We start from the raw sequence: 24,795 nt of genomic DNA on the forward strand, positions 1-24,795 counted from the left end.
CCTACAACTAATTATTTTAAAAATTTATCCTAAGACAGGTCTGAATACCTCTATTCAAAACAGGAAATCTAGCGGTGTTAAAACATTAAGTGGCATGCTATTTCAGTGACACAATTTACAAATACTTTTGCATCATCTTTCAATTTTTTTTGGTCTTTGATACCAAAGCTAATATCCAAATTTTATGTGCTTGTTCTTCATCTTGAAACCATTGAAAGGAATTACATATTGTTGGATTTTTTTTTTTGTTTATACTTAAAGCAGCAATTTCAACTTTCCATTTACTTACATTTTTACTTTAGAAATAGTAATGGAAATGTTTCAATTCCAAGTTTCAAGAACTCAAGCACACCTTTTCTTCTAGGAAAGAAGCTCTGAAGTAGCTGTTACTTACCAGGTTCATCATAAACATAGCCAATGTCAATCTGCAATAAAGATCAAAGGCATTATATCGGAAGAAACACCAGAACAGGAAAATGCTAGGCAAGTCCTCCAAACTTTTTCAAAAGCTTGTCACAAACAAGAGAAAGTTTACATAGCATATTCTTGGGATGAGAAAGAGAAAATGCCGTACGTTTACAAAAAAGGAATTCTGAATGGGTAGAACAATCAAGAAGAAAATGCAATAAAAGATGGACACAAACTAACAGCTTGCTCCTTCCTTCCTCAGATCCCCAGCTTTCCCATTTATTGGAGACAGAAGATGGGGCTAATTACTTCTTCTTGAACTCCCTATGGTCCTCCATTATTTTACATTCATACAGGCTTTTCAGACATCTTTTTTCCCCCCATCTCCTTCTCAGCATCTCACAGTTCAGTTGCAGAAATTAAGCTTTTTTTTTTTTTTTAAATGAGTAATTTAATTTCTCTTTTATAAAAGATGAGCAATTTTTTCCCCACTGTGTCAAACCTGGACATGATTGCACATGTACCCCTACTGTATTGATTGTATCAGGTTTCAAACACGTTTAGGAATGCAAGTATGTTTACGCATGGCAACTGGGCTAATATTCCTTGTGGGTCTGAAAAGGTCATTTTCTAGAGAGAATTCCTCTTGAAGTTTCTTCCTGGAATGCATGTGGGAACAGAAAGCATCTGAATGACATGCTGTCACCTGCCTGTTCTGATTAGTCCTTCAGTCCTTCATAGAGAAATATACCTGTCTGGATCATTAGAAATTACATGGTAAATAAGCAGCACGGAGCAAAAACAAGCAAGCTGCATCTAGAGAGGAGCACTCTTCCACATGTACATATTTTCATGAAAAGGTGGTCCAGAGATGTACTGAATTTTTGCAGTACAAAATAAGCAGACAAAAGACAACCAACACTGACACTGGAAATGTTATAATAGGGGATCCCAGAAACTATTACAATTGTCATGTGAATACTTTGTCTGTACTGCCTTAGGATACCTTCAATGATGTTCATCTCTCAATAGTGACTGTAATGCATACAAACAAAAACAACCTCACCAATATCATCAGAACCACATAAATTAATTTAAGAAACTTTTCCATGATTTTTACTTAACAAATTTCTGATAAAATGACCTTTCCACATCACTTGAGAATGTGCATCTTTATGCTGCCATGTGCATTACTATTCTGCCTAATACAATTATTTCTGCAAGCCCTACCTCATACCAAATAATCACCTTGTTACTTTTCAAGTGAAACATTTACCTTTTGGAAAATACATTTTTTCTCTTGGATACAAGTGAGAGAACTTGGTATATAAAACACAATTTTCTTTAACAACAATCATCTACTCAAATAAGAAAACTGATTATCAGTGGTTAGAACAAATGGTCTCTAGCATAACAAGCAAGACATCACTAGGTAATCTTTGGCCCCAAGCTAAAAGCTGTATAAATTTAAACATTTAAAACACGAACTTTAAAAATTTCTCTCATTTTCTTTAATTTAGTCAAGATAGGGAAGTCGGTTTCATACACACCTTAAACTCTCCCATTAGACAGTCTGCTCGTAGAGAATAAGAATCATACACCTATAAAGATAGATACGAAACAGGAATGCTCCTAAACTTCACAGTGAAATGGCCAGACAACCCCATATGCATCCAGCAGCCCCTTGGAACATGCACCATTTTTTCTTACCCGAATGCTAATTGTTTCATCAAGCAACTCTAAAGGAGTCATGTGGACATTGTAGAAAAATAGCTGTTAAAACAAAAACAAAAAACCATTTTGAAACAGAAAATGCATCACATAACTCTCTCAATAGAAAATATGAAAACATGATTTTAAAAGGCTTGTGAAGTATGCCTGCTAAAATACTATCAGCCTGCCTCCTTGTTGGAAACATTATCTGATAATTTAGTGCAGAATTAAAAACTGAACTAGGTAAACAAACTTAGTATAAAATAGAAGACAAAGTCAAGACTTCCATTTGAAAGAATGTAGTAGTAGGTATAGTCCTGTCGTAAGCTTTCAGCATTGCCCTTGCTCTGCACTTCATAGTCTTCTCAGGGGAACAGCTTTTGCAACTGTAAAAGCTATTTGTTCTTCGGGATATTCAATTCTGGTCTAGTCATCTCTGTTGTGCCTGTCAAAATGGTCTTTAGTGTTCATGATGATAAGCGATTGTAATGATTTGCATCTGTGAAATTCAATGCTATTGTAACAAACCTGATAGTCTGACAGCATGAAGATAAATATACTATTTAACAGATTATTTGCTTTATTCATAGTATATGCTTTACTAAGTTTGGTCTTTGAGACCAGAGATATTTCAGTCAGTACTCTATCCAACAACAGAAAAGGAGTACACAAACATGGTCCCACCTCTGAATACTGAGACTGACTAAAAATTGATTTGATACAAGCTGCATGTGATTTTCTCCCCTTCCCTTCCCCCTCTTTTCTTTTTCCCAACCAATGTTTAATAAATCTTGAATGCTACCTACAGCTTAGTTCAAGTCTCAATCTTTGCTGTACATTCCTTGTTTTTGCCTTCATGAGTTAAACATCGATATGTTTACTGTTCCAGACACAGAATCATTTATTTTTGTGCTGTTTATACTAATATAAATTCCTTCCTGCCATTTCCATACATTTAATGTACAAATCCCTGTCTGGACAAAAATCTAGCTGTGTATTTACAAATTATGTGTAGTAACACAAAGGCTCTTCCAGAGTCTGTGTAGAAGTCTTACTGACCCAAAGCACTGTATGGAAAGCTCAGTTGCAAACACCAAAGAAGTCTAGAGTGATTTCCTAATTTTTCTGTGGTTTTATAACCTGCACAGAACTATTCAAAGCCCTTATGTCACATGGCCAATCATATCAAAGAACAAGTTCCATATGTTTCAGTTGAAGTTTGATTTCTTTCTAGATAGTTCGCTAGGACTGCCAGAAATAGTGAGGTTGCATTTAGTAATGTGAATACATAAAGAAAGGGACTGGGTACTTGGAAATTCATGTTAGTCACATTATCCTTAAATATTACAAAATTATTATTTATTGACTATAATGAAAGCTGATAACCATTTTTTCCTCATTTGATGGCATCAACCTTTCAGCTGAAATTTTCTTACAACACTCACTTCATCAAAATATGGGTTGTTTCCTCTTTTGATTCTTGTTCGGTGTGTCTGACCACAAACATGAACTTTGACAACTGGTTTTATGTTATTTCCAGGCAACTGACGACCTTCGATGACTCTAACACGAATCTGAATAAATATAAATAAATAATAATGAAAATGAAACATCTGTATTAACTCATTCCCTATGCTATCTCTGTTGACAACAATTTCTCAGTACACCACCAAAAAAGTTAACCAGCACCTGAAGTTGCTGGCAGATACAGACAGACTTTTTAAGCATAAATTATGATAGCAAGTATAATTTTACTTGACTTTTTCAAGACAAGTTGGAGATAAGTTTTTCAGCAAGGGTTTTTTTTACATGCTTTTACTACTTATTTTTAAAGGTGCTATTGTAATTTGATATCAACAAATGTATAATAAATAAGGTTTACCTAGATTTCAGTCAACTGTTCAAAACTGGACATCTCTGTAACAGGCACTTTTGAAAAATACTTTGGAAGTACAGGCTTTCAAACGAAGTGGTTAATTGTTTCTACAGTCTATTAGCTTTGCATGATCTGACATTAAATTATACTCAAGACAATGTGATGTCATGCCAAGTCAGAAAAAGGCAACATGCAATATTTAATAAATCTATTACCTGGAAATCTTGTGGTTTGTTAGAAAGGATTCTCCGTGTTTTCTTTCCTTTGGTGATGCGCCTAGCTAGCTGGGCTTCCTTTGTGCCACTTGGAACTGTTGATGTGATGTTACCAACAGGACCATCCATGCCATCCTCATAATCTCCATTGTCTTCTCCATCTGCTACGGTTAAAAAAACATTGCAGTTAACAAATAGTACAGCTTAATATTGAAGTTTCAGGAATAAGAGTCTGATATACAAGAGTTATACTGGAATTGTATTATCATCTCATTTTAACAAATTTATTTATTTATTTTTTTACTGACAACATGCTTCCAACTCCCTTTGAAAGTTAGTCATTTTAACCTGCTTAAGAATAAATTTATATCCTAACCAAGCTAACTGTAGGTCTGTCCCACTTCAGGATGCAGATTATCTAATACAATTCCTGTATACTTTTTTGAACGAAATGACTGCAGTTGTAGCAAAGTGCAATTCAGTTGTAATTAATCATCATGAGAATATCACCAGAAGCAATTACTTTCATTCCAGTTAAAGCTATTTTTCCTAGAAGCAAGACTAGGCTCTAGCATAGCATCTGAAGTTTTTACTTCAGAGCCTTGAAAATATGAAGACATTTAGGCTTTCTCAAGGGTGGATACTGCCATCTAAAATAAAAATCTGAATCCCCCTCCACAGCATTTAACTGTGGAATAAAGGGAAGTTTTTAATAAGTCTCTTCAAAGACAGTTCTGAAATCACAATAGCTCTGTGGAAGACAGTTCTATATCATACAGTGAAATTCCAGCACTGCAAAACAGGATCCATAAATATCTAGACCACAAAATTGTTTAATTCCCTTGTGTTTCTAATTTCTTTTCTTAAATGGAGGACAGTGAATATGGTAAAATCTACAGTAAGAACAAGCTGTGCAACTGGTGGCTGGCATTAACAATGTTTATTAACTTCATGAGTTAAATTGCCAACACAGGGTGATGAATACTTTGCACAATGAATTCATCAGCAGTTCTTGTAAGAGATGTGTAAAACCACAAAGACTGACATACCATCTACTTGATAACTGGAAGACTCCACCTCCCTAACATTTTTCAGATTCATCTGCCCTGATGGATACATGCAACTGTTTGATTACACATCCTGACTTAGCACTTCATTTTTAATTTCTGAAAAGGAACTGCAGCAGTCACAACTGGGGAGGTGACTTCATTTCATGGGAAATAGGTATTTACAATAATGACCTAAGGTGTGTTTTCTAACTGGCACTGAAATAATTTTCACACAGTTGCTGGATACTAGCTAAAAGCCTGCTGTGTTCTATTTATCTGTATTACCTTATAGTTCAAATGTAAGTGCATTTTTAAAAGGCTATCAAAATAATCTCATACAAGTCAATTAGTATTTTTAGCCTGCAAGTCCATATTTCTATATAATATTGTGAAGTTTAGTAATTTAACACACAACTTTTCTGTTTACATTACCTAACCTTCCACTCCTCAAGCACACCTCTCAGTGGAATCAAAATTTCTGGAGACTCTTCAATTTTTTTTCCTTCTTATGTAACTGTCAGCAGATAATGACCAAACTGATTTATTTTTTCTCACATGTATTAAATTTTTTGCATTTAATTCTTTCTGCACAAGCACAGCTTGGCTATTAGGGTAATTATTTGCCTGTCAACTGAAGAAATCTGTTGTTACTTCACAGTTCTCCGATGAGTCTGAAAAAACAGTAGATCTCAAAAACATTCTCAGATAAAGACTGGGTAAAATTATAAATCAAGACCAAAGAATATACCCTACTGATTACAGTAATTATATGGACTACACTCAAGTATCAAGCCTAAATGAAGATACAAAAGTGTCTTTCAAAACTTATTCTACAAAAAAAATGGTTAATGCTTTAAGAAAATATGTTCATAAAACTCCAACATAGAAATATATTTTTCAAAAAGTGCAACTTTCTCGCTTATTTTTCTTACCTCTGAAGTATTATGACAGATAACTGCTATTTCTCTGAGCATTAAATACATATATATATATACATATACATATATATATATAAGATTTCATTCTTTGAAAAAGCCCTTTTGAAAAGCTTTTAAGCAAAGTTATTCTTCTGTAACTCAATTCCACTGGAGAAAATGAAGCTAAAAACATTTTGTGTCAGGAAAATTCCAATTTTCCTCCTAACTGTAGTGCTGAATCATCCTTAATTTCTTTTTAAATCACTATTTGGCAGTCTTGGCATGCTTGCTTCTGGTTATTATTATTATTATTTTTGTGATGAACAATTCTGTTTAATCACTTTCTTGCCTTGTCTTACATATTTCTATAATCTTTTAACAATAATGTTCTGAAAAAAAGGTTGAAATACCTTCTTGTGTATTGGTCCCTCCTGGGTCATTTGGATTTGCAGGTCCAGCTGGTGGCTCATATCCTACTACCAAATCAATTGTTGCCTATAGAGAAATACACGGTTTTGAATGAAGCATACAGTATTCACAACAATTCATTTAAAGCCTTAAGTCGTTGTAACACTGTACGTGAGCAGTAACTATTCATGGTCACAGCAGAGTTTATAATAAAGTTTCAGCTTATTAGTAAATGAGTAAATTGAGAATAAGCTATACACAGATACAAACAATAAAGGCTAAAGAATTTGCAGGTAACGGAATAGGCTCTAAAATTATATTTAAAAAATGGGATTGCAGTGTTTATATTTAGAAAAAAACTGTTGCAATGCAAGCATATAAGATGTTCAACAAATATTAATATATTTTCACAATTCTGATGGCAGATTAGGTGACATCCTGAATTTACAAATGAAAGGCAGAGAGAAATAACACTATCTAACCAACAACTTAACAAGTCTGACCCATAAGTAAATTTCTTATCTGCCTCTTCTAATTGCTTGTTCATACTTCCATCCTGGAAAAAAAACATGTCATTTTCCATTGTAATTACAGAATTGTTTTTTAGTGCTTGACTGTGTTTTTGCATTAATGAATAAAACATTATTATTCCTAGTTGCCACAGTAACATGAGGAGTCAGCAAAACCACCACAACCCTGTGACCAACTATCCACGATATTAAACTACAGCTGAAGAGATGCTGAAATTACCCTTTAAAGCCTCTTATTAAGAAGACTGGAATGTAGTATGAAGTGGCTTAGCAGCCAGTCTGTGCAAACAGTAAGGTCCCAGTTCTAGACACTACTTTTATCAGATATCAGTTAATCACTCTGTTAAATTTAAACACATGCTAAACTAAGTTAACCACGTTCTTGCCTAATTTTCTGAACTGAGCTGGAAGTAAACATGCACGTGATTATGTGCTTCTTAGAATCAGCATTATGACACAGGTGGATATTAGAAAGAATACAGCAAGAAGTGAATATGGAACTGTTATTTAAGAAAATGCTTTTTCTTTCTTTCCTTCGTTATTTTTTTTAATACCAGGCTGATTTTCACAGTATCTATAACACATGTATACAAATACATAGTTCATACAGAGAAAACTATTTAAAGAATTATCTTTGATATTAAACTCAGCGTAATTACATCCTGTTATAAATTACATGCATCTGAGGGTTTTGCTACAAAATTGCAAAGAATTTAATCTATACAGTAAAAAATAACTTGGAAGTATATATCACTATTCGTTTTGTTGCTGGAGCATTTTGATCAAGAATATAGGAAAAGAAGGAAATGTAAGCCACTCACTCCAGTTTCTTGTCCCCTTTCGTTTAGCAGAGGTATGAGTTTGAAGGGAAAAGATCTGCTTTGGTTCCCTACAAGTTCCTTAAGTGCTATGGACGCACTGCCAATTAACCTGAAATGAAGTGAAAATCATTATCATAATACATCAAACAGAAGTTTCATTTTATCCTTTGGTTGTGTCTGTCAACCAAATAATTCCAGCTGTGACTTGAAAACCCAAGACAAAACAAAAGATCATTGCAAATGACTGAGTAGCACTAATTTGTATTTTTTGTTTCACTGAACTTAAACGTGCTGTCTTTCTTTCCTGAAGACATACCATTAACCTAAAAGACGTTAAACGTCTAAATTTAAAAAAAGATGTATTTTTTTTTTATAATTATTTTCTGTATAACCTTTAACAGCCATGTCACCTGTTTCATCCACAGAGTTCTCACTGGTAAACTACAGGATATAATACGTTCTTTACCTACGTAGTTTTGCATTCTCTCGGATGAGAAGTACTATATGAAGATATTACAGCTGTATCACACAAAAACTGACAGAAAAAGACATACACACATCTCTGTACTGAAAACAATGAAACAGAACAATCACAATCAACGTGCTTACTACATTCTTCACAAAATTAATCTTCTTGCCCATACTCTACTTTTTGGAATAGGTTCATCTGCTTGCCTCTAAATTCTCCGAATATTTAGATACAGCTCATGGGAGTGCTACCAACAGAAGATGCCCAGGAGATAATGACTCCTGTGGCAGACCCTTCTGAGCTGCTTCTGCCTCCTTTGGGACAGCATTTGTCACCCTCGTCCTCCTCAAAAAGTGAAAATTGCATGCACTTTTAACCTCGGAAACGTCTTTTAAGCAGACTTTCTAACAGTGTGGCATTGGTCTCATGATTTCTGGCACTGCCTTTAGTTACCATAGTATGCAGTAACAGTTTACTCCAATACTGAAGTGGATTACTGGAATAACTGAGATTGTTGCCAGTGAGAAAATCCCGAGATAATTTCACCTTGTAAATACTATAGAGAACATTTTCAAACAAAATACCAACTTTGCAGCTGAAGTGGGGAAAAAAAGACCCATGAGCATAGAACTTAAGTGAGGTCCCTTTGAGTAGATTACAGTGCTTTTTCATGGAGAAGCTAAGGATTCTCTGGAACAGGATTATGCTGGGTCTGTGCAGCTCTCCCTCTCCCTACTTCTACAACTCTCTCCATGACAGACGCAGAACTCTCTGCTTCCCTGCTGACCCTTCTTGTTTAACTTGTGACCCTCTGGACATCCTGTTTCCCAATCTAGCTTTCCTCTCCTTGTCTTAACCTCCCTCTTGCCTGTCTTTCCCTTTCTTTGTCGTATCTTAAAGAACACCCAGCTCTGTTTTCAACCTATTGTCAATTCATTTTTATCTGCCAGTTCACTTAACACAACATTTACATTTGACTGGGGATGCTCCACTTCAGCTCTGAGAACCTCTTCAGTCCATCCTGTTCTCCCCAGCTAGATTGAGAAAACTTGTAAAAGTCTCTAACGAAGTCTTCTCAGCTAAATTTCTGGATCTACAACACTGTCTTGATTGAGCTATCAGCATATTGATACCATCATTCACACACTTTTCTTCCAAGCCTTAGCCTTCCTTTAGGTTCCATAGATCTTTCCTACCCTCCTTACCTCTTTCTGTCTTAAAAACTTCTTTAGTTTGTCACAGGACTTTAGAAGTGAAAGGATATAAATAGGGCACTAGGCTCAGTCTCCTGCTCTCATAGGTGTTAACACAATCTTAGTCCTTTTCCACACAATATTGTCATTACATTAGGTTATGAATTAATATTCACAATCCTCTCTTGCAGAGCTTTTTACTGTCTGAAATTAAATTGCTTTTGGTCCATGTAATTTAACTGACAAGCCACATAAAGTAGTCATTGTGTGCTGGCACGTTGGCAATCCTCAGCCACCAGCCAGTCCCAATACCAGCTGGAGGACTTCCACCAGCCCTGCCCCTCAAAAAAAAAAAAATTGGGGGAAAGAGTGGCCAGAGCACAGTGATATTCAGCTATGCCTCACATATTTCTCACACACAGGGGATGGGTTAGATGTGAAAAGCAGTTTAAGATCATGCTTTGCTGTACAGGTACTGCATGAAGCTGTTCTAACCTTTAAAATTGACCACAACTGAAACTGATGCCATTTCTGACACCTGCCTTTCTTCTCTTTACTGAACAGACACCTTGATTCAGTAGCATACCCTTGATCCAGTGTCCTTTAGGAGCTATGGAAATATATCAGGTTATTTCAGTGAGCATTAAATCAATCCTAGATACATCTTCACTTTTTACAAATTGTTGCACAGAGCTGGACGTTAGCTGAAACTGACTCCATGCATGTCTCAACTTTAGGGAGCTTAAGAAACGATTTCTCCTGTTATGTAATCATAATTGCATTCAACCCACAAGACAAACCTAGATTTAGAACATCAGATATGCATTACTTCAGTGTTTATGTTATTAAATTATTTAGGTTATTTATACCTCCAGCTGTAGTATTATTTAACATTGTCTGTGATTTGATGCAGCAAATCTTGACATCATGGAGTAACATACACCCAGCACAGGAAACAACAGCAGATGGCCTTTCTCAAACAGAGAGGCTTTATTATTTTTTTCCTGTGGCTTGAACATTCCAAAAATTGATGTTCTATACAACTCATATAAGTCTGACATTACACACCAAAGAAACATCTCCCTCTACATTTGACCAAACTTTTTTTTAAGAGCAGATGTCCTGCAGACAGGCACTGATATTATGCAACAGTCAAAGATAAGTCCAAAAGTTTCATTCCATATGACTGCAAAGCCTAAAGTGTATAAGCCAGAAAAATACTGTGTAGCTTAATGTCTTTTTATCACATCAGCTTCTAGAATGTAAATATCTTCAAAAGTAACTATAACATGAACAAATTGGAGACAATTCCTACAGGTGAAAGGAAGAAATGCTTCAATGTCCTTTATGCAGCTGGATACTGAAAAAACAACTTCTCTTCACTCTTTTTCCATCAATGCAAAATTAATCAACAAAAAACGTCTATTCCAAATTTTCTTATTTTCCCTTATATCGTTCAACCACCAATATGACTTCCTATTTCAGAACAACAGATAGAAATATACGTGGTTTAAAGAATCATGGAAGGGGAAAACAAACGAACAAACAATAAGACTAACCTAAACCAAATCTGATTCCAGAGAAAGGCAAATAAAATATTTTCTCATGTATATTTGTAGAAAAATTTTGCAGACTCGCTATTTTGTTTTGATATGGAGCTGGAGTGACTTACATTGACTCCCAAAAGAACTTCAGAAGTCTCAAATCATCTGGATGACTGGTTCAGCAACCACACCCTCTTACATGGTGACATTAACCCAAGAATAGCTCATCAACAGTAGTGCTTTCAAAATTTTCCAGTGTAAATTTGCACTTCCACATTTTCATCTGTCCTGAGCAAATGACAGCAGTGCGCACATTTGAATACATGGTAATCTTTTTTAAAACAGCGATTACCTCAGGAAGGGTGGGTCAGTTAGACAGTCTACTTGCCTGCTACTAGTTGCCTCTGAAGTCCTTTGTTTCCCCCGGCTCCAACAGGTTGGACAACAATAGCCTCCCATCTTTTCCCACTCCAGCAAGAGCAAGATATCTAATATTCAGCTGATATACTATCTTAGACTAATTCTAAGCTTTAGCCAAACTTCAAGCTCTAGGCAGTTGGTCTTTTGCTTTCCCTAAAGTGGTCCTGTTCACTGGATGCGGGATGTTTCACTCCTTTCTTAACAGAATGACAGAACTGCTGAGGTTGGAATGGACCTCTCAGGATCATCTAGCTCAACTCCACTGCCCAAACAGTTTCAGCTACAAACAGGTCACCCAGGACCATATCCAGTCTAGTTTTGATCACATGGCTACCCAATGGCTGAAGTCATATTTTCAGATGTAATAAGGGTGCTTCAAGGTCATCCCTAAATGTCATCTGTATGACTTCCAAGGGTCTTGGAGAAAGCCTTCCCTCCTCCACCCTCCCATCATGTCTTTCAATAATTTGTTGCTGTTCAATCCTTTCCTGCAAGGTCTTCTACTCTGCTTGTTTCTGATACCCAGTTTTCTGCACCAGGACTGTGGGTGCCTATGAAGAAGTTCTGTTCCTCTGAACTCTCTAGACTTTTTTTTTTTTTAAAACCTCGAGGCAGAATTGCCTGCAATCTCCCTCTGCATCATGACTTTAAAGGTGACAGGGGTCCTTTCCTTCCTGCATAGCTGTAAAGACCTTCTGTCATCTATTCATCTTCAAAGGACACTGCCCTTTGCTGGAGTTCTTTCAGCCTTCTTCTCCCGCCTGAGCAGACAACATATAATTCCAGCTCAACACTGGTCTCCTGACACCACCAAGTGGCACATCTCTAGCCATAGAATAGTTTCTGCTTTTGAATGGCTCAGTAAATCTTCTGACCTTTTTTTCAATCAGGTGTTTTGGCAGTAGACAGCAACTGAGCGTTGCTTCTTAACTCTGCATACATACCTTTCTGGCCATCCCCAAGACTTGCACACGTATGGTGCTCAGTCAGGCAGGTCTCAAACTTTTCCAGCTTTGCTGAAGTAAAACAACAACAACAAAAAAAATCCTGCCCTGCCACAAACAGTTCTGTTATATCACTAAATAAGACATCAAAAGATAAATGTAACTTCTGCCTACCTTCAGAAGCAGATTTTAAATCACTTCAGGTATACCGTATCAGTACTAGGTCTGCGATACTTTCTTATCAGTAATCAAAAGGGAAATACTTAGTTCATCACCATGAAATGACTAATCTACTGATGACCAACTATTAAACACAGCGTTGTATTTGTGCCAAAGCTAATTAATCCGTTAGTGCTGTGGTTAGCACTTCCTCTTAGCTGCCCAAATAACCAAGTGAAACTTCACACCCATTCCTGGATCTGAAAAAGGTAACTCACATTACCAACCATTTTATTACTCTCTCTCTGTTAGCAGGTAGCAACTTGCACTGAACTCCTTAGCATATCAAGTCCTCCATCCGTTTACATGCTACATCTACTGGGTTCCAAGGAAGCCTAGTGATTTTAACAAGCTACGATTCAAGCCATTAAATTCTTCTGGCTTATTTTAAGGGCTTCTTTGGCAGAGATTTATATTGATTATTCTCATCAGCAAACTTGATCCCACACTGCAGTTTTAATTTCTATATTCACCTTTTCTTTTTCAGTATATAAGTTTCATTATAGTTTCTATGCTACAAGACCTAACACCGACCTTCTGTTATTTGCTCTGTGTTTGAAAATTTTTGTTAAGAGTAAACCAACTATTTTTATCTTCTTTAGTTATTTGATAATACTCATGGCACAAGCAAAGAAACAAAGCATGGATGCTATTTTGTGCAAAGCAGAAAACCCCCAAACTGAATCTTAACCAGGCTTGATCCTCCATTACAAAGTATGTAAAGGAAAGCTTGCCATCATGCCACACTGACTTCGAAAAGAAGTCACACTAAAGGATCCAACTGCAGGAGGATTCAAACAATCTAGGAATTATTTAACTATGGAAAATACTTAAACATGAATAAATAATTTGCTGCACTGTTAGTTTGTGGCTGCCTTTTGCTGCTTGAGAAAAGGGTGTGCACAGTGTTTTTCCTCTGTGTTGCTATGTTACTAACTACGCAAAAAACCTGGAGAAACACATAATCACAACCCTTTCCTTCAAACAGAATGAAAATCACTTCACCCAGACAAGACTGTAACTTCCTGTTAATTTTTGTTGTTCTTTTAACTTCACAGGGACAACTGAAGGATTTTTGTTGTTGTTTTGTTTTTTAGACTGCATAAAGATTCGTGTTCTGAGAGTTTGAAATCTTTTTACTTACATTACTAGACATAATAGAAAACAGATGTGTTCTCTTTTCAGACATCTTTACACTGGAAAATCTAGCTTAACACAGATCATATGAGTTCTATTTTATTCCTATGGTGATCCATCTGCATACATGTGAGTGTGGTTTGCTTTATTTATCTTTTCCGATGACTGTGTTTTTACCATCAAGAACACACATTTAATCTATCTGCAAAAGTTTAGTGATCTTGTAAATGAAGCAGCAAATTCTATCTCCAGGAAAAGAGGAATGGAAAAATATTCAAATGTTCTTTCAAGTCTGTTTTATAGAAACATGCCAAAGCCATGAGTCAAGTGTTTTGGCACAGTGTAAAAACAGAATAACATCCACTGTGCTCCTCCTCCTGCGTCAGTATAGGAAAGTTCCTCCAGAACACAGAAAATAAGACCAAAGACAGATACTGTAGTTTCTTGTCAGTGCTTTCTCAGGCAACACAATCCCCTACACATACCTTTTACAATCAAAAACTAAATCCCAGTTCAATCTAGACTTTAAAGTGAAGTAAATTGATAAATAAAATCATGAACCTTTACAGAAAAGGTTATTGATTTAGACTCAAATCTCATTACATTAAGCACAAGACATACCTCTGAAGTTAATGGATCTGCTCATGAATAACATCAAAAGCCCATGACAAACGCTGCTTGACTGAAATAATGGGCCATTAGTTCAGTTAACAACAACATTACATCTAAATATTAATACAAAATAACCCTGCTCGGCCTTTATTTTTTATTTTTTCACTGTAATTTATAATGACAGTGGTGAGAACCTTAGGTAGACATTGAACTCCATCTTTCCAATCCTAAACTAGCATGCAGACAATGCAATGCAGAGTCATTTGCACGCCCCTTCTGCTGAGCATCTTTTTGGAATGCTGCAGCACTGAAAATATGTGCTGGGCTGCCCAGAGGTCTGTGCAAGACAATTTTGTCCGTACTTTGGCTACCTACCTTAGTGAGCAATAAATTAATAGAAGAATTAACTGGAGAGGTTTTCAACATAAATTCTCAAAGAAATGTATAGAAAAAGCAGAATTGGCAGGGTGACCTCCTTGCAGTACAAAACTTCTGCAAACCTTTTGAGGACTTCAACAGTTCCCTAATTATAAATGTAATGTAAAACTCCCTCTTCTTGTAAGTCAGCAGAAGCTGAGACTGATGAAATGAGAAAGTAAGGCTTAGTTTTGGGAGCAATGCCTCATTTATTCTCTTTAAGAACTAAAAATCTGCATTCTTCTTTATTATATATAAACAAGTATAATAATCTGAAGAAAAAAAGACAGCTATAATTTCTAGCATATTTATGCACTTTGAAGAATAAATATACCAATATTACTGTGCTTGGCTGAGTACAAGATCTTATCTTTAAAAAAGAGATTGTTATTTAAAAAAAAAAAACTTTTTTTTTTTAAAGAATTCTTAATTCAAATATGTTTTAGTCCCATTAGCCTTTAAAGGCATTTAATAGTATGTACACCCCATAAAACCTCTTAGGCTATGATTGAGACCACCTCGGTACAAACTACTGTCAGACTATTCTGAAGAATGGATGAATACCAACAAAGAACTTTTATTTTCTCAAGTGTTTAGACCTTAAGGTTCACCTGCAATACAGGTCTCTGAAGTATGAGCCAGAAAAATCACTTTGGTTATTATAAGCAGCCCTAAAACAACCCTCTCTACTCTACCAGATGTATATTGAACTAAAGCCATGAAGAAACAATAAACAGAAAACCTCTCAGCATTTACAGCAAAATCTAAAAAAAAAATATTTGAAATGCATCTTTCATGTTATAGAATGGGATAAAGTTGCTACAAAGTTTATTTACGTAACTTTTTTTTTTTTTTTTTTTTTACAGACTTTCTTCCCTCAAAGTATTAGAATAGGATACTGTGAAAGAATGTCAAAACAATAACATGGTAGTCCTAAAACATTCTCCAACTCAGTAAATAGAACGAGTAACTCTAAAACCTTCCACAACTCAGTATTAGTAAATAGGATCAGTAACTCTCCAGAAATACAGGTTACGCATACATGCAAGTAGTATCTGGGAAACTTAATGCAGATCTTTTTCTACCTCTTTCATATGCTCCTTTATCTAAATGTTCATTAATACCAAATCTCTTCTGCTGCTACAGTGCTTCCTGTCTTTAAAATAAATCTGAGATGACATTTCTTATTATCTTCTTACAGTCAGGAAGCCTGCTCATGTACTCCCACTTCTAACCCCCTTTATCCTGCTTCCCTGCCAATAGCCCTTCCAAATACATCACATGCTACAAATATGTTCAAGTATGTTTTTTTGTTTGTTTGTTTAGGATTTATTTTCAAAGAGTAAAACTTTGTAGATGTTGCTCTGTGTTTGGTTTAGACTATACACATTTCTGCACTGTTCCATGCATGGAACTCATTTTCCCACAGGATTTTACTGGTTTACTTTTTTTATTTACACAGAATGAGTAAGTGGCAGACAGTGCATAAACAAAAGGAACACTGACAGGCATTTGCATAAGCTGGGGGTTAAGCTCTACAGACATGAGTCCAGGTGACATTTACAAATAGGGTTTGAAAAAGAAACACAAAAACCCAACATGTTTGCTTAAGTTTGAACCCATGTACAGAACAGAACATTTTAGGGCTTCAGATAAGCACCTTCTCTGATATGGTGATATTCTGTAAAATCCATTACAAAATTCTGATTCCTGGCAAATTTTCCTCTATCAAGTTCTGCGGTTTCTGAGATTTTCCTGAAGTCAGAAGCACACAATATATTCCTGCTTTCCTGACCTAACGGAATCTCAGCAATGAGAGACCTGAGGGCATCTGCTTGCCTAACAGTGATTTGAAAGTCAAGTCTGACGAGGTACTGTAAAAACCTGAAGTGCAATTTACATGTTGGGAGGAGGCAGAAAGCTGTAAAGAAAATCTAGAATGGAAGTGGGCTACCATCAATAGATGTGAACATATACGGCATCATAAAAAAAAAAATCCAAATTTACCACAAAAGAGAAGATGATGACATTATATCATAATCCCTTTCAAAACAGCAACAGGCAATGCTACTTTGCATTCATGTGGAGGAACAGGACTGACCAGAAGAGTAATGAATCCTTTTTCAAAAAACTAGTACAAAGTAGTAGGGAACTGGCATTTCATTATGGATAAGTTGTGGGTATTTTTTTCTGCAGATTTTAAAAAATCCTCTCTGAGTTGGAAAGTGGACGTTTGTCCAAACGTACATATTTAGTTTTTTAGAGAAAAGCAGAGATTGGCAGAAAAGCCTACCCACTACGGGATAGATAAAGATTAAACATTCATAAAGCTTTAACTTCCTAGGAGTGTTAAGAACTCCTAGGCTTTGCCAGAGCTTTTAGAACAACCATGTCTGGATACAGAAGTATACGCTCTATCCCTACTACAGATTCTCTGAAAGAAAAGTTTTCCGATAGCTTAACCTCACTGAAGAACTTAACCTCCCCCTGCAACTGATTTTAGAGAGCAGATTTATTTCTGTGTGACCAACAGTAGGCAAACCATGAGAGGATTCCAAAAATTTCACCAAACTTTCTGTAATTTATGTCTTCGTTACTGGAATGATCTGTGTGCATTGCTTTAAGTTGTCCTGTACACCGCTAATACTAATAAAAAATTAAAGCTGAATTTCTACAAAACAACACATAGAGATTTTAAAAGCAAACAAACAAAACAACCAACCAAACATAAAAACCCAAACAACAACAAAAACAAATCTTACGTTCAGAACCGCACACAACTTTAGAGTATGTATTACGCATTTGTTTCTTCACAAATATAGCAGGAACCTCAAAGTCCAGGTTAAAATCATATAAGAAATAATCTAAACTTTACTATAGTTTATATAATGTATGTGCTTTTTAAGACAATCTGAATTAATTCCATTCTAGTGTTGCATGTATACCACTATTTTTTTGAAGCAACAATTTTTTCAACAGCAACCATAAAAAGGTCATATCCACTGAATTCATAGGAACAAAATTAATTAAAAAAAAAAGTAAGCTTGAAAAAAACATGAATTACTTTTTAAACTTAGTGGGACAAGAATGCTTTGTTATTTATATATTTATTTACTACATGTTCCTATTCTGTAAGAATATAAACCTATGAAAAATGTTGAAATACCAACATGTGGACATCTGACAGCATTTCAGTACTCTAAAACGTTTTATAACGTCCTCTCCCTTCACATAAAGATAGCAGCTTCAATTTAATTCTTCATGAAGAATATTTTTTGTCTGAGCACTGAGTACTTCATCAAAAGCCTAACAAAAACAACCGCATAATTAATGAAACTTTCCTTTGGCCTCTCACAACAAGAAAAAAAAAAAAAAAGATCAGCAGCCTTGGATCCCATGATGCTTGATTTTTGGATTCCTGCAGAACGCAGAAGCTGATGTTAAGTATATGGATGTTCTACATACTGCACTAGGAGAGTTTAGGCTTCTAGAGTATGATTCGAGCCTACCAGCATACATTAACAGCACAGACCCAAACAGAAATATAGCAGGAAGGAAAAAGCCTTAAATACCTACCACTAAGGTTATTCAACTTTTCTCAGAAGACTATCAGAAAATATTTTCTTTTCCTAACAAAAACAAATAAAAAAGCCAACAGCAAAACAAAACCAAAAAAATCCTCAATCTGTTTTTAACAGTCTTTTTATAAAACAACTGATGTGGAGGTAGCAACAGCACCGCCAGTCTTCCATATATGTGCTGAGCCTGAGGCTTATAACATTCACCCAGCAGTTTGAGACTGAGATTCAGTTCCTTGCTCAGAGTGAGGGAATTTACCCTCACATTGAATAGAGTTCCACAAGTTGATCTTGGGAAAGTTACTCTTGTTTTCAAGTTCAAGTCTTTTACTGACTGTCTAGAGAACTAAGATTCACTGAGTCAGAAAGAATACAATAAGAGCAGGACCCCACTGGCTAGGACATTCAAAAGAACAAGAACATGGATTTCATTCCCAAGACAATTTTTGTATTTCATCCAACATATTAATCTTGATGATAAGTCACTCTCCCAGGAGACTGAAATCTAGCACTTCAATCCTAATCCTTCAGACAAGGTAGGAAAATGAACTTAGGCTTCCACTTTTCTTTGACAAGACTTTAATAAGTGTCATAAAATATATCTTTAAAAATCTCACCTAGAGGCTATGAGCCTTAACTGCATTTTGTGATTTTGTGGGGTTTGTGTTAGCCACTCTCTGAGAATGCCTAGTTAGACCTCTTCAGGGCTATTTTTTGACATTTTAAAACTATAGTAGTCTTGGGTACTGCAGTACACAGTTACGCAAGATGACAACATATTCCAGGTATCTGGAGTGACAAATCTAGTTACACAAGAACCCTAATTACAAGGAAGCACCAACTGAATCATGGCAGCTTTTCAAATGACAGTAATAGCTGTAGAGATCTAAATTTTATTCAAATTCTGCCTTAAACACCATGGATTTAGCTCTAGCATTTCTGAAATTAAGTCTAAAAGGATACCTGGCACTTTCCTTCACATTAGCAGTCAAACTGGTGAAGGATGGGAAACTTGCTGGCTTATTGGCTACAAGTAGTTACTACATCAGAAAACATTTAATTGCATTCATCGTTTCTCTCCAGCAACTATCAGTTCTACTTTCTCCCTGGACTTATGCAGTGAAAGTTGTGTTTGATATTGCAAAAAAAGAACATACTTGTTTTGTCCAATTGTTTCGAAATCCTTCACAATAATTGTCAGGGAAGATGAATTATCCAGAGCAATTCCTTTCAAGTCAAATTCAAGAATCTGAATTAAAAAAAAAAGGCGAAAAACAAAATCATAAGTTACACAGAAATTAATTAAAAGTGGGGTAGCATATACGATAAAACTATTCAGAAATAAATTTTGCATTTAGTTAGAACAGATCAGATAAGCTTGCAAAAGCAAAATTAAAAGTCTTGGAACATGCTCATAGCACATTCTTGAGCTGCTAGTTACTATTAACAATAACAGAAAAATAGCTCAATTGTTCAATACTGAGCTATTATTTCTTTTGCAGTTCCACTTCCTCATACTAACATAAGTATTTTCATTCACAGTATCTGATACAATTCCCCTTCAAAACTGCTTCAAGTCAGTTGTTGTTAAATTTAGACAAGTATTTGTAGGTTTCCTTGTTTCCTTTCTTTGAAGTTCTATCTATAACATGTAAGAATAATCTTTAACTTTCACTTCTGGATGTAAAAAACATACTAAGAAAATATTTTCCCCAAGAAAAATATTATTGAAGATGCAACATAGGAGCAGCCCTACACATAAACTACAAGGATATTCAATTCATAATTCATTCTAATTTTGTGACTTTTTTTCTTAGCATACGTTAAAGGATCCAACTATGTACCCATATATATGACTAAATGGATGGGGGAGAGGGGAGGAGGCAAAAAAAAAAAAAGGGCAAGTAATACATGGCCCAAGATAAATCCACTTATCTGTATTTGCTAATACCTTGTAAGAACACACATCGCTATCTCCTGTTTCTTATATTCATAACTGTAGAAATTGACTTACAAATTTTACAAGCATTTGTATTATAAAAGATCAAGAATTAATTAAAATAAAAATTACCTCATTCCAAACAGGATTGAGTTCACTGTCAATTTTCTTTGTTTTCTTTTTTTCATCTGTAAATACAAATAAAGCATTATGATTTGCTTTCACTAAAGCATTGCAAGTACCAGAATTCTTCCTTTCATTTTTCAGAAGGAAGCTTGAGCTTTAAACCAAACTTTCCAATTCTTTTTGCCTCTTCCAGTACCTGCACATTTTACAGTCAAAAAGTTCCCTGGGCAATTTGAGAGGTTGTTGAGGTTGTTTGAGGGGCTTTTTATTCTGTTTTGTTAAAGCACAGCTAGATGTACTCCCATAAAGAAAAATTGTCTAGGTACCTCAACCTTTTGTGAACTTTGACTACAACTTCAGTACTGATTGAAAAACACAAACTTAAAAGGCCTGGAGACATCCAACTGAACAGTAACCTCAAAGGGATGGAACTTAATTAGTAAAGAAAACATGCTACACATTTTCTGTATCAGTGTTACACAATATTTGTAAGGGCATAACTCTGAAATAGTATCACTTAAACAAAATCTTCAGAATGTATTACAATGCCAACACTTTCTGCTTTAAATGAGCAATATTAGCAAAAATAAAGGAAAGGCAGTCCTTCCTCCAAAAAAAAAAAAAAAAGGCTTCCAGAGGTCATGTAAATGTATCACTTTAGTACCTTTTACTCTAGCCTAAAAGTTACAATTTTTCCATACTTGCATGGTAAAACTTGCGTTTGGTCAACCTACAAATGACAGAGGAGGGTGGGATTGTAAACTACTTAGAGAATGACATTTCTATTCAAGCTCCTTCTCCTGAGAAGAAGGATACAACTTAAGTGCTGCAGAGGCCATTTGCAGGTCCTTCTCACCTAAAAACAAGCCAAACACAATTCTGTTGTTACAACGGGTTCAAAGCAGGTAACACATTATAGATTTATTTTTTAGTTGTATTACACACATACAGCTTCAATGGAAAATGTCTTTACCCAACACTTGGGAGCACCAAACACCAGCAAACAAGCAGATCTCTGAACAGAAATGTCATATGTTAATGACAACAAATGAGTACATCTAAGTAAAGTTAGTACGCTAGCTGAGTTTAAGGAGTACAGTAATTGTGGTAACATTTTTATTACTTGCAAGTTATGGCTATACTTTGCCAGGAAAACTTTGTAAAAGCCTGGGAAGCAAGAGTAAAGATATGCCACATGGGCAATGTCATTTCATACACACTATTCAAGCAGGAGACTGTGGTGACTTTCTGTTAGATGAGAGTGGGATGTACAAAAAAAAAAAAAGTCAGCCCAGAATGCAAATGGTGAGAACTGACTCATATTTATGTAACAGGAATTGTCTACAATTTGTTCAGGATATTGACTCACATCATACCACAAAGGAAAGAGCATTCATAACCTACCATGCTTCAGACTCGCATTTTGCGGAACAAAAAAGTAATTATTATGCCAGTAAGGGAAATCCAACTTCACTTCACATAAATGAAAGTTATCTACTAGAAGTTAAAGCACTCTCAAAACTGAATAACCTGAACATCTGGGGTTTGGACTTGGTACTCCAAGTCATCCCACAAATAGGAGCTGACAGTCAGAGAAAAGATGTTCTCAATGCTCTTGGAAAAAGGAACAGTTGCAGCTGTTTGTAATGGAGACAATGAATCACAGACCTGATCCTGAGAGAACTCGTGAATAAAAGTCCTATGATCCCCGCCTAAGCTCAGATGTAACTGTAACATACGGAAAGCCCTGGCTTTAACAGCAGTCAAGATAATTCTTGACAAGGAATAAAATTTTCACACTGTGGCCTATCAATTTTCATAGAAACAAGAGAATAAGATTTATGATTCCACTGAGAGTATGCATATTCTAGACTATACCAAGGAAAACCATTTTGTGTTGCTTGTTTGCTTGAAAGTTGGATGAAAAGCACTGGGAAGCAGGGCTTACATTGGTATTGAGCTGTAACTTTAGTCAGTCTGAGTGTAGCATTCATATTTCTTAAGCACATTTTTTGCACATATTTTCTCCACTTTCTTTTTTTCTTTCTTTACCACCTTTCTATTTATTATACTTTAATCATCCTTCTAATTATTATTATTATTAGCTTTTTAAATTGTTGGCAAGCGCCTTCTTCTTTCCTCCAAAGGTACCTTGCTAAACATTTCTTTGCCACGCAGGATAAGATGGACTGCCCAATTTTTCCAGGGGCTAACATTAAACTTTAGGTCCTCGGGTTGTCCCTTTCAACTGGTAATGAGCCCACGTACAGTAGCCAAGACCGTAAACCAAATTACAATAAATTTAAGACAGGGCCAGTCATTATTTTTAGTTCGGCCCTACCAAGAAATAAGTACAAAATGATAATGGGTACAGGTAGGACACTCTACACATCTGTTTCATTAAACAACTGTGATAACCTCCATACCGTAAAATAAATTTCTTTGCTTTATCTTGATGGAGGCATCACACTACCACAGATTGTTCAATAGTCTCCACTGGAAATATTTCAACATAAGAAGAACTTTGTGATAGTCAATGAGATGGCAGCAAAAAAAATAATTCAGAGGTGATCTATTTAAGAACTGTTCCATCATTACAAAGGTAATTACATACTACAACCAATGGTTAAATCTTAAATTTACTCTCCTATTTTAAATATTATTTTTATCAATTTCAGCAGGTGAGGAATAGCAGAAGCAAACATTATCTGCTAGAACAGCCCTAAATCTGAAATTCAAAAGAGTATCACATTCTAGTACACTAAGTTTTCCACAGAAGTGTTGTTAATGAAGTATTAAGATTACATGGTTTTAGCAACTGCAGGAGGAAACATGGAGACCTCCAAAAACCAGGAAATGCAAGTTACGGTAATCGAAATCTCTGCAAAGCAAAAAATATGTTTTTTTGAACAATTACATTCTAATAGTCCTTTCTTTCACACACTGAAATATGAACAAACATATTGCTGCAGGCCTGCTGGAAAGCACTTAAATTTAAAACTAATGGAACAAGACATTGTGTTCAGGTTGACCCAATAAAACTGAATGCTGTTTCATGTCAGTGTTTCCTGACTGCACATATAAGCAATTATATCATTTTTTACATCTAAAGACATTAATCTTACACATTTTTCTCCAGTTTGGTATATCTAACTGGATTAAGCATTATCACTTCGTGCCACTTTAGCAAATGGCAGCACTTTTTCGTATTAATTTGATGAATACTTTATCTCACATAAAGTGATGACAAACTCAGAATTCTGCAGTAACAGCACTCAGTTTCAGATGGCAATACTAGTTTACTCTCGAGGGTGTAGCTCTGTTTGAACAATGAGTTGTTCTTTAGGTAAATAAATGAAACGTTCCAATCCACTGGACTGGAGAAAAATGTGTTAAAAACGTCAAATGCTTCCACAAAAAGCCTCTATTGTAAATAAAGCATCCAAATGGAAACAACTGCCTATTTCCTCTTAATATGTACTTAGCATTACATTGTGCTGACTGTAGATAGTCTATAATGAGCTTAGCTCTACAAGTATTGATGAAGTCTGTTCTATACATAAATAAAACTATACTAACATACGCATGTTAGCATATAAAGTGTTTTCAGGGTCACTTACATACTAATATTTGTAGGTTCATGGCCTTTTTCATGATATGGCTGTGAAGATCTAATCCTGAGAGATACTGAGTATTTTCATTGAAGTCTTAAGATTACTTAACCTTGACATCAGGGGAGGCTATGTAAGCTCAATTTTGAAAAAGCTGAAGAAGAAAACACCATTTAACAAAATGTGAACTTCCAGAACAAAATGTGAACTTCTCTCAGACAATTAGAGTACTGTACTCTGATACTTCTCCAAGAGTACTCCACAGCATTGAGTCAACCAAGAACATAAAAATGTACTGCAGGGCTGACTCTGGCTTCTGAGTTTCTTCCCAGTCTGGGAAATAAATGCCCAGAGGTGTTTTTTTTTTTTTTTTTAATGTCCTACCCAGCAGCCATGATGGGTACGGACTACAGCTAAGGACCTCTGCCCTTTGATGCACACCTTCCCAGAACTAAGGCCGGTTTTCCATCTCCACACACTACCGGGTGAGGGGGAACTGGCTGTATGTAAAACACCTCTACAAAGAGCCAGCCAGAATTTCAATGTATTTCAGACATGAGGCCCACTCCCTTGCACCTGTCAACCGGCAACTTCAACTACAAATTAAAACAGCTCCCCAGCAGCAGCTACAAGCCTGATGCTTTCTGCT

At 35.7% G+C, this 24,795-nt stretch overlaps 1 protein-coding gene across 5 annotated transcripts in view; it reads right to left on the reverse strand.

Annotated features, from left to right (window-relative positions):
- MYOF (myoferlin) overlaps positions 1 to 24,795 on the reverse strand; it is a 69,587-nt gene that overhangs the window by 42,553 nt on the left and 2,239 nt on the right. For 2 of the 5 annotated variants that reach the window (XM_050711932.1, XM_035556885.2), the window contains exons 2-10: positions 20,542 to 20,597; positions 19,628 to 19,719; positions 7,938 to 8,046; positions 6,589 to 6,673; positions 4,213 to 4,373; positions 3,567 to 3,695; positions 2,119 to 2,181; positions 1,959 to 2,009; positions 395 to 425 (exon numbers count right to left, since the gene is read on the reverse strand). In XM_050711932.1, the coding sequence (XP_050567889.1) occupies positions 395 to 425; positions 1,959 to 2,009; positions 2,119 to 2,181; positions 3,567 to 3,695; positions 4,213 to 4,373; positions 6,589 to 6,673; positions 7,938 to 8,046; positions 19,628 to 19,719; positions 20,542 to 20,597 (777 nt within the window). Of the gene's footprint in view, positions 1 to 394; positions 426 to 1,958; positions 2,010 to 2,118; positions 2,182 to 3,566; positions 3,696 to 4,212; positions 4,377 to 5,698; positions 5,739 to 6,588; positions 6,674 to 7,937; positions 8,047 to 19,627; positions 19,720 to 20,541; positions 20,598 to 24,795 lie in introns of those variants that run through there. The other 3 variants (XM_050711931.1, XM_035556799.2, XM_035556973.2) reach the window with 2 other exon arrangements.

This window comes from Cygnus atratus, chromosome 7 (genome assembly GCF_013377495.2).
Source record: "Cygnus atratus isolate AKBS03 ecotype Queensland, Australia chromosome 7, CAtr_DNAZoo_HiC_assembly, whole genome shotgun sequence".
NCBI lineage: Eukaryota > Metazoa > Chordata > Aves > Anseriformes > Anatidae > Cygnus > Cygnus atratus.